General features: G+C 39.2%; 1 protein-coding gene across 6 annotated transcripts in view; it reads right to left on the bottom strand.

Moving 5' to 3' along the window:
• The window catches only part of GPLD1 (glycosylphosphatidylinositol specific phospholipase D1), a 61,368-nt gene that overhangs the window by 33,869 nt on the left and 12,636 nt on the right, over window positions 1–14,863 (bottom strand). For all 6 annotated transcript variants that reach the window (XR_012025425.1, XR_012025424.1, XR_012025426.1 and 3 more), the window contains 5 exons: window positions 10,624–10,702; window positions 8,398–8,495; window positions 7,793–7,903; window positions 6,637–6,685; window positions 5,577–5,631 (listed from right to left, as the gene is read on the bottom strand). Coding sequence is in view for 3 of the 6 variants with exons in the window: in XM_072813883.1 (XP_072669984.1) it covers window positions 5,577–5,631; window positions 6,637–6,685; window positions 7,793–7,903; window positions 8,398–8,495; window positions 10,624–10,702 (392 nt within the window). In the remaining 3 variants the exon portion in view is untranslated. The remainder of the gene's footprint in view (window positions 1–5,576; window positions 5,632–6,636; window positions 6,686–7,792; window positions 7,904–8,397; window positions 8,496–10,623; window positions 10,703–14,863) is intronic.

The following is a 14,863-nucleotide window of genomic DNA, read 5'->3' as shown; positions in this document are numbered from 1 at the left end:
CTCGATCCCGGGACCCTGGAATCAATGCCCTGAGCCAAAGGCAGATACTCAACTGCTGAGCCACCCAGGCATCCCAGGCCTTTTTTTTTTTTTTTTTTTAAGATTTTATTTATTTATTTGTCAGAGAGAGAGAGAGAATACAAGCAGGGGGTATGGCAGGCAAAGGGAGAAGCAGGCTCCCCGCTGAGCAAGAAGCCCATGCAGGACCCAATCTCAGGACCCCAGGATCATGACCTGAGCTGAAGGCAGACACTTAACCATCTGAGCCACCCAGGCATCCTTCAGTTCAGGTCTTGATCTCAGGGTGGTGATTTCAAGACCTATGTTGGGCTCACTGTGGAGCCCACTTAAAAAAAAAAATGCAATCCCTATAAAAATACCAATAGCATCTTTCACAGAGCTAGAATAAACAATGTTAAAATTTGTGTGCAACCACAAATGATCCCAAATAGCCAAAGCAGTCTTGAAACAAAGAAAAGCAAACTAGAGGCATCACAATTCTGGACTTCAGGTTAGATTTCAAACCTGCAGCAGTCAAAATAGTATGATACTGGCACAAAAATAGACACATTGATCAATGGAACAGAACAGAAAACCCAGAAATGAACCCACAGCTATATGTTCAATTAATCTTCAACAAAACAGGAAAGAATATCCAATGGGAAAAAGTCTCTTCAACAAATGGTGTCAGGAAAACTGGACAGCAACATGCAAAAGAATGAAACTGGACAACTTTCTTATGCCATACAGAAGAATAAACTCAAAATGGATTAAAGACTTAAATGTGAGATCTGAAACCATAAAAGTCCTAGAAGGGAGCACAGGCAGTAATTTCTCTGATAACAGCCATAGCAAAATTTTTCTAAGCATGTTTTCTAAGGCAAGGGACATAAAAGCAAAAATAAACTATTGGGAATTCATCAAAATAAAAAGGTCTGCACAGTGAAAGAAACAATCAGCAAAGCTTCAAGATATTCTATCAAATGGGAGAAGATATTTGCAAATGACATATATGATAAAGGGTTAATATCCAAAATATATAAAGAATTGATATAGGTCAACATCAAAAAACCAAATAATCCAATTAAAAATGGGCAAAGAACATGGACATTTCTCCAGAGAAGACACACAGATGGCCAACAGACACATGAAAAGATGTTCATCATCATCATCAGGGATATGCAAATCAAAACTATCACCTCACACCTCTCAGAATGGCTAAAATTAACAACTCAGGAAACAAAGGATGTTGGTGAGGATGTGGAGAAAGCGGAACCCTAACTGTTGGTGGGAATGCAAACTGGTGCAGCCTCTCAGGAAAACAGTATGGAGGTTCCTAAAAAGTTAAAAACAGAACTGCCGTATTACCCAGCAATTGCACTACTGGGTGTTTACCACCAAAACACAAAAACACTAATTGAAAGAGATACATGCACCCCTGCATAGACAGCAGCATTATTTAGAAAAGCCAAGTTATCGTCAGGCTCCCTGCATGGAGCCTGCTTCTCCCTCTGCCTATGCCTCTGCCTCTCTCTCTCTCTCTCTCCCATGAATAAACAAATAAATAAAATCTTTAAAAAAAAAAAAAGTCAAGTTATGGAAGCAGTGCAAGTGTCCACCAATAGATGAATGGATAGGGATCCCTGGGTGGCGCAGTGGTTTGGCGCCTGCCTTTGGCCCAGGGCGCGATCCTGGAGACCCGGGATCGAATCCCACGTCGGGCTCCCAGTGCATGGAGCCTGCTTCTCCCTCTGCCTGTGTGTCTCTGCCTCTCTCTCTCTCTCTCTCTCTCTCTCTATCATAAATAAATAAAAATTAAAAAAAAAAGAAAGAAAATGTGATGTATGTATACAATGGAATATTACTCAGCCATAAAAAAGAATGAAATCTTGCCATTTGCAACAACATGGATGGAGCTAGAGAGTATAATGCTAGGTTAAATAGTCAGAGAAAGACAAAAACCATATGACCTCACTCATATGTGGAATTTAATAAATTAAACAAATGAGCAAAGGGGAAAAAAGAGAGAAAGACACAAACCAAGAAATAGACTCTTCACTATAGAGAACAAACTGATGGTCACCAGAGGGGAGGGGGTGGAGGGATGGGGGGTTTGGTGATGGGCATTAAGAGTACACCTATCATGATGAGCACCGAGTAATGTATAGAACTGTTGGACCACTATGTTATACACCTGAAAGTAATATAACAGTGCATGTTAACTATACTGAAATTAAATTAAAACACTTAATTTTTTAAAGCATTAACATTTTTTAAAGATTCTTTTTATTTGATAGAGAGATTGAAAGAGAGAGAGAGTGCATTCATACAAGCCACAGGAGTGGCAGGCAGAGGGAGAGGGAGAAGCAGGTTCCCCACAGAGCAGGGAGCCCAACACAGGGCTTGATCCCAAACCCTGGGATCATCACCTGAGCTGAAGGCAGATGTTCAACTGATTGAACCAGGCACCACAAATTAAAACACTTTTAAAAAGACTCCACAAATTTCATAGGAACTCAAAGAAAATAAATATATGAGTAAAAAGTAATGAAAGAGAAAATGGACACATAATAGGACCAGTAAACCCAAAAGTTTGTTTTTAAAATAATGAAACTGAAAAATATTAGATTAGATAAACAGTTGAAAATTATATGAAAAGTCAGGATAAAGAATATTATGGATAACAAGGTAACACAAGCACAAATAAGAGACATAATTAGAAAAAATTATGAACAATCTCATGCCATGATGTTTAAACACTCAGATGAAAAGGAAAAACCCTAGAAAATAAAACTCCTTAAGAAGAAATTGAAAAACTATGTAGTCCTATAACCATGACAGAAGTTTTTAAGCAGTCCCCACAAAGATAACACTAGGCCTAGAGAGCTTTACAAATTCTACCAAACATTCAAGTTCTGATTTTATGTAGACTTCAGAGAAAAGAAAAGGAACACTTTCCACCTGATGTCATGAAGCTAGCATAACCTTGATACTAAAACCAAACAAAGACAGAAGAAAGGACAATTATAGTACAAACTCACCCATAAATAAAAATGCAAAAACCTCAGGCAGCAATAGATGCAACAGATATTAAAAAGAAAATATACTATCGCAAAGTTGGTTTTGTCCCACGAATTCAACTTGATTAAATATTAGCAAATAGATCAGTATAATTGTTATATTAACAGGTAAGAAAGAGATAACTATTTCAACAGATGCAGGCTAAGTTCAACACATATGAAGTTAATTTATAATAACAACTAACATCAATCTAAAATAGAAGGAAACTGCCTAAGTTGATATTCACAAAACCCATAGCAAACATTCTATTTGATAAAATTTTGAAAGCATTCTCTGTAAGATCACAGTATCACCACTTCTTTTGTACTGAAAATATTATCCAATGTGGTACAGCAGAAAAAAGAAAGTTATAAAGATTGAAAAAGGAAAAGCAAAATGGTCACAATTTGTAGATGATGCATTGTGAGTCTATAGGGAATTCAAAAAAAAAAAAAATCTCCAGATAGATTAGAATAAATAAGGGAGCTTAGAAATGTTGCTAGATACAAAAATCAAAATTAGATAGTTGCTTGCATTTCTATACAGCAACAACAATTAGAAAATAAAACTAGTACCAAAAGTTACCATTTATGGTAGGAAATAAAAAGTCTCTGCAAGGATATCAAATAAAACCACATAAGACCTTGGGAGAAAACTTATAAAACTTTAATAAAAGTCATTAAAAAGGGCTTACATAAAATGTATAGCACTTTAAATAAAATGTATAGGATGTGAAGACTCAGTATTTCCAAGTTGTTAATGCTCTTCCAATGGATCTCTAGATTCAATAAAATTCTAATAAAAATTCCAACAAGATTTTTCTTGGAACATGGCAACTTGCTCCTCTCACTTTATTTGAAAGAGCCAAGGCAAAAGAATTGGCAAAGTATGTCTGAAGAAAAAGGAAAGGCTGAGAGACCAGCCCAAAGAGATTTATCCTAAAGCCACTGTAATTAAAAAAAAAAAAATCAGTATTGCTCACAGACAATTAGATCAATAGGGCAAAATAGAAAGCCCAAAAATGGACCCAAATACATGTGAAATTGTATGACAGAGAGGGCCTTATAGACCAGTAAGGAAAGGGGAGACTACCGGTAAGTGTCCTGACTTGGGGATAATCTTTTACATCTACAGAAAAACAATCAGATTCTGCCTCAGAATATACAAAAAATTAACTCCAGGTAAACGAAGGACAAAGTTTTAAAAAATAAAACCATAAAAGCTCAGAAGGCTAAATAGGAGAATGATCAATCTCATGACCTCAAGGTAGCAAAGGATTTCTTAAGACATCAAAAGTACAAATTACAAAGGAAAAGATGGATATACTCAACTACATTAAAAGTAGTTGAAACATTAAAACTTAAAAACATTAAGTGCTGTTTATTAAGATATACATAAGTAAAAAGACATGCCACAAACCGTGAAAAGATATTTGTAACAAATAAATGACAAACCAGCCAAAAATTAGAAGCCCTAATATATAAGAAACATTCACAATTGAGTAAAAAGGACAAACAAACCAACAGAAAAAGAGGCTGAAAACTAAACAAGATTTTCACTTAATATTGAACACAAATGATTGATAAAATATGAAAGAACATTCAACCTCATTAGTCATCTCAGAAATACAAATTAAAACTTTAATGAGATTTTATTACACACCAAACAGGCTATTTTTAGGTCAGACAATGCCAAGTATTAGACAATGCAGAAGAAGTAGAACTACCCTATGAACCTGAGGAGAGTATCAATTGGGAAGACGATTCTGAAAGTTTGGGCTTACTTAAGTTAAACGTACATACATCCTATGACCCACTAATTCCATGTCTAGTGGTGATTACCAGAGAGATGCCCCTCTGGTGCACAAATGTATGTACAAAAATGTTCATAGCAACACTACGTATAAAGCAAAAACACTCCATATTACTTACATATCCATCCACATTGGAATGGAGCATTTCATTTGGTGTATCTATACAATGGAGGACCACAGAGTAGTGAAAATGAACTACAGTCAAATACATAAATGTGATTGTATCTTGGAAACAGGAATGTAAGCAAAATTTGAAAATACTCGCTATGCAATTCTATTCATCTGTAGATTAAAACCATGTACTATTTTGTATATGGACACATCCATAGGAATTCAACTATAAAGAAAAGCAACAAAATGGTTAACAGGGACTCCATCGTAGTGGTTACCCTGGTGGGAGAGAAGGCGAGCAGAGAAAGCAAGGAGCTCATAAGATACCAGTAAGGCCTGATTTTGAACCAAGTGGTAGCTACACAGGTGTACACAATCTTATTTTTTTATAAATACCCATTTTTATAAGGTATAAGTTACAAATTCAAATCATCCACTTAAACTATTCTAATCTGCCAGTTTACTTTACAAATTTTACATATGCAGAATAATCCTAATTACATTGTAGGCTATATTTTCTAAGGGGATTGAAAAGGGTCAAACTTCTAAATACCATTTAGGGAACACATATGTAAGTGTACATTGCTCTTACCAGCGCCGTGCAAGGTAATTAAAATTAAACTCAAACTGGCTCAACACATCTCCACCTGAGGTATAAGAAAAATATTTACATTTGGTCAGTTAGCGACAACACATGGCATACTTCTTTCAACACAGATTTGCACAATCCAGGTGGTGAGTCCCTTACATTGTCACATATTTGTGTTCATTGTTTTAACACAAGATGAATCATATCTTTAAGAAATAGTGATCATCTTTATCTTAGCCAGTAAGACATGAATTAAGAAAGAAACACCCATATAAACAAGTTTTTCATTTTAAGGAAAAAGATGAACCATAAAAGTTATTTTTTAGAAAAACACCATTCACCCCGTACTTTGGCTATTTAAAGGTAATTCACTAAGGAAAAAGATGGAGTGTACCAATTTAAAGCTGAAGTACTAGGTGACATTAGGTAATTAATTTCTTTTTTAGGTAATGAATTTTAAGCTGATATGAAGGTAAAGCTTTTCAAAATTATGACACAAGCCAATGATGAAATGTAATTTTTTATAAAGAAATACACATATACAACTTTTCAGAAATACATGTCTATGTCAAATGAGATATGTCCATACTATAGATCAACTGAAGTATAAAAATAGAAAGCTAGTTAGTATATGCACTGGGAAGATATGATAAAAATAACATATTTTACCTTAAATATTTATTTTTTTAGTATAAATTGAAGCTTATATACACACACAAGAATGAGAAAGAGATAGTGTAGCAAGCCTACCATGAACTACACACATCCTTGCCAGCTGATGCTCCCAGAAGCATCAGCACTCTTGTTATCTAGATACCTGCCTGGTTATTAGATATTTCACAAAGTGACTTAACACCTGTTTCATGGAATATGAAAATGACATTTTTACTCAAGAGAACTACATAGTCCAGTCCTAATTCATCATGAAATGGTCCCAGTTAAGGAGAAAGAAGGTTATTAAAAATATGGGGAAAAAAACAGATTTATGGTACAGTAGTGACTGCATAACAAGTGAGATATAACTATCACAAAAGAAACTTTGGCAAACGTAAATAAACAGTACCGAAGTCACCAGCCGAATGCGCCTCAGAATAGGAGTCATGAAAATCAACCTGATAAAGAAAGAGAATCATATGATGTGTGCAAGCATGTGTGTGTCACAAATTGTAGCCCAAATCCCTACCCCACAGCCAGGGCAGTAGTGAGGATATGAATGCCTAACCCAATGAAATGCTAAGGGTATGGAATAGGTGGACTCAATTTCCAAAAAAAAAAAAAAAAAAAAAGAAAACAGAAAAAAACGTTTATTTTTATTATTTTATTTGTTAGAAAAAAATCATAGTGGCAGTTGAGCTGTATACTGATATCTGGTAACAAATGAGGCTATTGCAAACATTTGCACTTCAGAGGATATACACACAATCTCTACTGCGTCCAAGTGTATGGTTCTCACAGAATGGCCTTATTAATAGCAACTGGTGACCAGAACCAGAAATAAGATCGCCATTTTCAGTTTGGGGATACAGATTCTCATGTAGAAAATTAAAAAAAAAAAAAAAAAAAAAAAACCGCATGGGGAGATGTGGTGGAGATGTGGCCAAAGTGGGTGGAGAGGAGTGGGAGGTATTGGAATGAAGTCACAGGTGAGAGCCAGCACAGGAATAGTCAACGGGATGCAGTAGTGCCTCACGGGGCCAGATGGCACCTACGCTTGTGAGCACAGCATCACGTACAGAGGTGTCCGATCACTGTCGTACCCCTGAAGCTGATGCAACAGTGTGCCAGCTACACTCAGGAAGAAAAAGGTTTTTAAATGTTAAAAGACAATGTAAAAAGAACAAACACATGTGGAACCATTACTTTCAAATAGAACTAAGTGGAGGCTCTATGTATGCTCATTAATAGACAGGGCTCGAAGAAAACACGACGTTTCCCAAATATTGTTTGTGACTAAACAGAACATCACATTTATCACTGTTTGCAGTGCACATCACTTGTTCTGCCACACGATGAATTGATGAACTTATGGGCAGCATGAAGAGTAAAAGGAATAAATAGCAACAGATGGAAATCTAATACTGCTTTGGGCAAGACATCTTGGTTCTACATGACCTCTGGAAAACCTCAAGTTTTCCTTTCCTCTAAAAGGGCCGGTTTTTAATCTTGGGTAAGGGCAGTGTCACCCCCATAGAGTCATCAACCTGAAGACATGTACTCACGGCTCCCATTGTCCTAAGGAATCCTTGTTCGATCCCCAAGCTGTGCCAGCTGACATCGGCCACCATGTGAGAGGTGATTCCAAACAAGAAAGCTACCAATTTCTCTGTGTCCTGCCAAATAAGCAAATTAGAGGGGGGACAGGTGCATGGGAACAGGGCAGTGGGGACAGGTGCATGGGAACAGGGCAGTGGGGACAGGTGCGTGGGAACAGGGCAGTGGGGACAGGTGCATGGGAACAGGGCAGTGGGGACAGTAGTGCTTGGATTATTTTATAAAAGATCCTATTACAATTTTTAATAAGTAAGATTTCCATTACTGAGACTTAACAACAAAAATCAGAGGCAGGGTTGTTATATTTTCTAGTTACAAAAATCACTAAAGGACTTTTTGAAAAGTTTTGCAGTGCCTTGGAAGAGCTTTCGGATTAATTACTCTTGGAGCAAAATAACCAAGTGACATACCACATTTTTCTAAGTAGTGTATGCAAGTGTTTGGCACTGAAGGTACAAGGGTGAGCAGCCCTCCCAGAGCCTGGGGTGGGGATGGGGTACACATGGAATAAATGCAGATGCAAGCAAGGAACTTGCTGGAGGGCTGTGCCTACCTTCTCCCAGGGAAAGGGATAGTTCTCTCGGATGTAATGAACACTTGCATTCAGAAAGGGGGTCCAGTGAGTGCTCTCAGACACGTCGTGGAATTGCCCTGGTGAAACAAAAGCAGGTCTCAGGTGTCTTTCTTAAAAAGCTGGAGATTCCCAATCAGATCTGCCCCCATGGCTACCTCCCACAGTCCTCCCCCTTCCCTTTGAGCCTCTTCATTTCTTCTATTGATGTTCAGAGGAATCCTCTAGAACAGAAGAGCCAGCTGGGAGAGAGAGAGAGAAAGGAGCTGGAACTGGCTCAGAGCATCTGGAATCATGGGCTGCTATGGAGGCTGAAGTATTTTCAATTTCTGTGCTAAAGAGAAGGATAAAAGGGGTAGGGGTGTGGGTGTGACGGAGGTTTGGGGGGATGTGGAGTGAGGGGGTGCAGGGGGTGGTGGTGGGTGGAGGTACAGGTGTGGGGATGTGTGTCATCTTGGTGCATCACAGTCCACCTTCCTAACAGCACAAAAGACAAAAGTAGATACTCCAAAGGCTATCAAGCATTTTAATTTACAACAGTTGTTTTAAAATGGCACAGACCCTAAGCGTCAGCTGAGAGGGTCAATGGGTACCCATCTAGCTCTTTATTCCCACAGCAGGGGTAGGAAGGACAGGACCTGGCATCTATTCTAAGCCTCCCAATGCCACACATTTGTCCTGGGGTGTCAAATGCCACAAGAGGCAACTGAAACCAAAACTCCAGAGTTCAGATCCCTCAGTTCAAATCGTTTTGCTGTCGTTAAAAACATTCTAACCAGTTTTAAATCATTGGTTTTTCTGCAAATGACTTTCAAAGACATTGTAACTAAGAAATTTGATTTGCTTTAAGTTTTCCAAGAGATAAAACTTACAATTCGTATTGTACAGAATTCAGTAAAAATCCAAAATTAAGTATAGCAGCAACTCTTTGGACAAACCTCCCCTTAACCAAATTGCCAGATTAATGCAAAGCTTTTGTTCCCCCCTATAATCCTACTAAACGGAAACTAAAGTTAGCCCAAGCAGGGCCTGCAGGATGGTGATGGCCAGCAGGCCACTATCCCCACAGCCAAGCTGTGGCTTATAGAGGGTCAGTGGGACTGCTTCTAATCCTGGGTAGGCCAGTTATCCTTGTTCTCGTAGTTACAGATTTGATTCAGTATAAAGGTAAACTGAGCAATAAGAGTATAAATACGAAGCTGCTTCTTTGGTAAATGAGTAAGAACATTTGCTTTTCTAAGATGCAGTAAAAGTACAGTAAAGGGTGAGCCCCTTAATCAAAAAAGACAGGTGCTGTGCAAGTAGATATGTGTAGGATCAAGGGAAAATTTGGGAAAACTCATGAAAATCTAATAAATCTGCATTAAATTCCTCATAATCAGTATATATTTTATAATGCTAATTGAGTTTGCTCGTGTAGCAGTCTGCACTGGTTGCGTTGGGTTTGGCCAATGGGGAGAACGTAGAGGAGACCAGAGAAAAGGGAGAGAGAAAGAAATGGGGGTACTCATTCTCCTAGATCCCCTGCTTTGGGGTTATGGGGGGGGGGCTGGCTGTGTCCTTGACTGAAGGTCTAGCACCCCTCAAGGTGCCTCCCCATGTAGTTCCAGTAACTCCTTCCTCCCTGCACTCTTCCCTGCAGTTTTCTCACATCTTGGCCATATCTTTATAAATGGTTGCCTTATAAAACAGCCCTCAAATTACACTTGTTGCTGTGCACCATCCATGCTTGCAAGGGCCCTGACCAATACACCCCATCAGCACAGGTTACTGATAACACTACCTTAGATCTGCAGAACATTTGACAAAATAACATGAATTAACACCAACAAAAATCCAGTAAAGCGGTAAGGCAGGCATTATTATTACATTATAGGTGTGGAAACTGACTCAGCAGGGCAAGGTCTTTTTGAAGGCCACATGCTAACAGCACAGCGGGAACAAGAACCCAGACCCTTCAATCTCTTTCAAATCTTTTCCCTCCCTCCACAAAGCGGTAAAGCAAGTAAAGACATAGAGGATCAGGAAAACAGTCACAACTTCTGTGCCTAAGTAGGTAAGGTTTGGTAAAATGAAAAACGCAGTCATGTGAACTAAGTCAGTAACCAACGACAGTGGAAAATATAATGTGTTAGATTTCTTATGTTCTGGCGGCTCCTGTTAACCAACTGAAGGCGACATCGTTTGGTCTGCAAGGCTTGCTCTTACCTCTCTCGCAGATGCTGGGGTAGAACGCATCAGGGAACACGGCTCCGGCCTGGTAGGCATCCTGGTGTTCAAGCAACAGCTGGGGAGCAGGGAAATACAGAGATAAGGGGCAAGAGGGCACAGCCCGGAACAAGCCCACCCACTGCAGGAGAGGCGATGGAAGGAAGGCATAAGTAAGTTAAATAATAAAAACTCAGGCATAACCCAAGACAACACCCTACAACAGGGAACCTCAGGTTCTGTCCTGGCAAACACCGGCTGATCAAGTAGTAGCCCAGTTCACTTATTTAATGTCACCCCCTTTCGTTTCTCTGGGCACCAGTAGAACAGGATTTCCCCAAGGCTAGTTCACTGACTGGTTTGTGGTGGGATTTTCAACGATCCAGTGAGAAATCAGAGAAGCAAGAGAAATACAGACATGCACATATAACATTCACACATACACACACACAGATATGAACTACGCGGGTCCACTTACACGCAGCTTTTTTTTCACTAAATATAGTAGAGTGCTAGAAATATATTTTCCTTATGCACTTTCTCACTAACACTTTCTTTAGTTTGCTTTATTAGAAGAATACAGGATATAACACATACAACATTCAAAATAAGTGTTAATTGACTTATCAGTAGGGCTTCCAGTCAACAGTAGGCTATTTGTAGGTAAGTTTGAGGGGGAATCCAGCATTAGATTTGGATTTTTGACTGCCTGGGATCAGTGCCCCCTAAACCTGGTGTTCAAGGGTGAACCTTAGATACATAAAAACTGAGATCTATATCTATATTTATATAAGTTTATAGTTCCTACCTGTACTTTAGAGTCAGATTATATCTTTTGCGCTTTTTGGGGGTTAAAAAATCCTTTCCCTTTTAAAATTATGTAAAGAAGATGGCAAAAGAACATTATATTTCAGCGCACCTGGGTGGCTCAGTTAGTTAAGCGTCTGCCTTTGGTACAGGTCATTATTTCGGTGTCCTGGGATCGAGCCCTGCATCACATGGGGCTCATTTTCTCAGTGGGGAGTCTGCTTCTCCCTTTCTTTCCCTCTGCTCCTATCCCCAATGTCATGTTTGCACGCTCTCTCACATAAATAAAATCTTAAGAAAACAAATAACATTTTAATGTTCTTCCTCAGTTGACTGGCTTACTCCATTCCATCCTGACCCTCAAGTCTTCACAGAGTACAGAGCACCCATTTTCCTAGTAAGGAGCCTGGCTGAGGTGACAAGGTTCTGGAGCCAAGAATCAAGGTGCTGGCTTCTTCCTTTCCAGACTGTGTAGGAGGCAGCTGGCTCTGAAGCTAGCAGCTGGTGATTAGCTTGGCCTGTTTAGCTAAGTGGCTGATTAGCTAGGTGGCTGTTTGATTAGGCACAGATGGCCCTGGCAGGCCAGTTCTGTGTGTCGTCCTGCAAAGCCTTCCTGGAGCTTAGCCCAAAGACTGCTCTTCCAGTGCTCACAGTTTGTCAGCACCGATGTCCCCAATTCTGGGGGAGAACTCAGCCTAAGCTAGCCAGAGAGGTTTCCATGATCTAGAGGTGAACTATGATCGCCACAACAGGCAAAGTACAAGTTGAGCAACATAATTTTTTTTTCTTAAAGATTTGTTTATTTATTTATTTGAGAGGAAGGGCATGAGTGGAGGGGGGTTGCAGGGGGAGAGGGAGAAGCAGAGTCCTCATTGAGCAGGGAACTCTACCTGGGGATCATGGAGATCATGACTTGAGCCGAAGGCAGATGCCTAACCAACTGAGCCACGCAGGTAACCTTGACCTAAACTTTCTTTATAAGTATGTATGTATGTGTGTATGTATGTATGTATGTATGTATTCATTCATTCATTCATTCACTTAAAGTAATATCTGCCCTCTCCACGTGTGGCTCAAACCTACAGCCCTGAGATGAAGAACTGTACATTCTTCCAATTGAGCCAGCCAGGAACCCCCAAACTAATTTACCTGTAAGGACTTACTGATCCTCATTGCCACCACCTTGTTTGGCTCCGAGATGCATGTTTGATCAAAGCTAGCTCAGTTAGAACCTTCCCTGAGACTCCTCATCCAGAGCTATGTGGAAGACACCCTCTTCCCTTTGGGGATTTTCAGCTTGAAGGCTGAGTTCTGGATGGCCTGTGTCCTTCCCATGGAGAAAAAACACCACCTAGACTCTCTCTGCCCCTGTGCTCACTTACATGAGCCAATAAAGTCTCCTTTTTGTCTAAAGATAGCTCAAGTGGGGATCCTTGGGTGGCTCAGCGGTTTGGCACCTGCCTTTGGCCCAGGGCACGATCCTGGAGTCCCGGGATCGAGTCCTGTGTCGGGCTCCCGGCATGGAGCCTGCTTCTCCCTCCTCCTGTGTCTCTGCCTCCCTCTCTCTCTGTCTATCTAAATAAATAAATAAATAAATAAATAAATAAATAAATAAATAAATCTTAAAAAAATAAAGATAGCTCAAGTTGGACTTTTGTCACTTAAAAATAATAATTAACTTTATTGAATATTTACCTTGCCAGCCACTGTCCTGGTCACTTTATGGGATTAAGACTTATTGCATCTGCATCTCTAGCTGAGGTAGATACTGTCATTTAACATTAAAAAATAATTCTGAAGTAAATTTTGAAAAGCAAATGTGTCAGCAAAATAGGAGACTGCTGGGAGGATTAAAAGTATAGGGAGAGGATGCATCCTTCAGATACCAAAATGTATTTTTAAGCTACAACAATTAAAACAGTAAGATATTGGAATCAAAAGAGATCAGTGAAACAGAATAAAGAGCAAAGAAAGAGACTCAAGCCTACATAATCTACAACGTAGATGAATGAAGGGTGCAGTAACCAACAAGTGGTGTTGGCACAACCCTGGGGTGGGGAGGGTCCCATTCTCGCAGGGGGAGATCCTAGCGTGGCCTGCTGGACACAGACTTGAAATTAGCGTGACCAACAAGAGCTTCCCAGATCCCGAAAGCACTCTATGCCAAAGTGAATGCAAGATGAATTAAAGAGTTAAAGGCAAAACATGAAACTACAAAATTAAGACCAAACTGAAGGTAATAACTGCATCATCTCAGGGTGAGAATGATTTTTCTAAGCAAAGCATACAAGCATAAGCCATTAAAGAACAGAATGATGCACTTAACACAAAGATGGAAGCATTCTGCATGGTAAGGAAAAAAAAAAAAACAAGAAGCAAACTGAAGAGAAAAATAACCTTGAGAATCATCTGACACATGACAGGCTCATATCTTTAAGCAGTCATTCTTCCACATCAAGAGAAACATCCTGATGAAGAAATGGGCAAAATACATGATTCATTGTAGACATAATAGAAATCGTTGATAGACACTTATAAGTATATTTAGTCTTGTTAATGAATTAAAATGCCAATTAAGCCTAAAACAGAACACCATTTTCCACCTACCAAATTAGCAAAACTTAAAAAATTAAAAACAGGCCCTAAAAGTGATTCTGTTTCCAAATTTAAAGATACTAATCAAGAAATTTCAACGAAATACACAAGCAACTGAGGATATTAATCCTCCATGGGCCAAAGAGGCCTTTCCTGTTTAGTTTTGTTTTTTTCCTTTGTTTCTGGGCCAAACGGACTCAGCTAGCAGTGCCAGGGCTGAAGGGTTTGCCAAATGTCTTTGGGAAACTGGTCACAAACCAGGAGACTGAGCATGAAGAATACATATTGGGAATGATGGCCAGGCTTCTCACTGTTGGAGAAAGGTATCGCAGATATGGACACAGAAAATACTACAACAAATCCTGTGGTGATGGATCTTAATCAGAGATATTCTTGGGTGAATTCATGGTTTTAAATAACGAGGTGGATAAAACAGACACAAAAGTCAGCTTGAAACAGAATCTGGAACAAGGTAAGCATCAAGATACATGATAATGTAAGTAGAAATCCATGAATGGTATATGGATAGAAGTAAATATATGAATGGGGAAGAAGGAAAGGCTCTATTTTACAGTAAAATGCCAAAAAATATCGAAAGAGTGATAGAATCAGGTAAACAAATTGGCAACCATCATAATAATTATTTCAGGCAAGAATTATCAATAGCTGCTAAAACCAGTGGGTAAAACCTTGATGAGAAACAGGATGTTTACATTACCTCAATTTCCCCACAAAATATTTACTTGCTAATTAAAAAGTAGAAAATACTTATTAACTTTCCAGTGTGAAAATGTGAAGATGCCATCTCAACCAAGTGATAAAAATTAATATCACTAGG

The sequence above is a fragment of the Canis lupus genome, chromosome 37, assembly GCF_048164855.1.
Source record: "Canis lupus baileyi chromosome 37, mCanLup2.hap1, whole genome shotgun sequence".
Classification (NCBI taxonomy): domain Eukaryota; kingdom Metazoa; phylum Chordata; class Mammalia; order Carnivora; family Canidae; genus Canis; species Canis lupus.
This window is presented reverse-complemented; position numbering and strand designations above follow the sequence as displayed.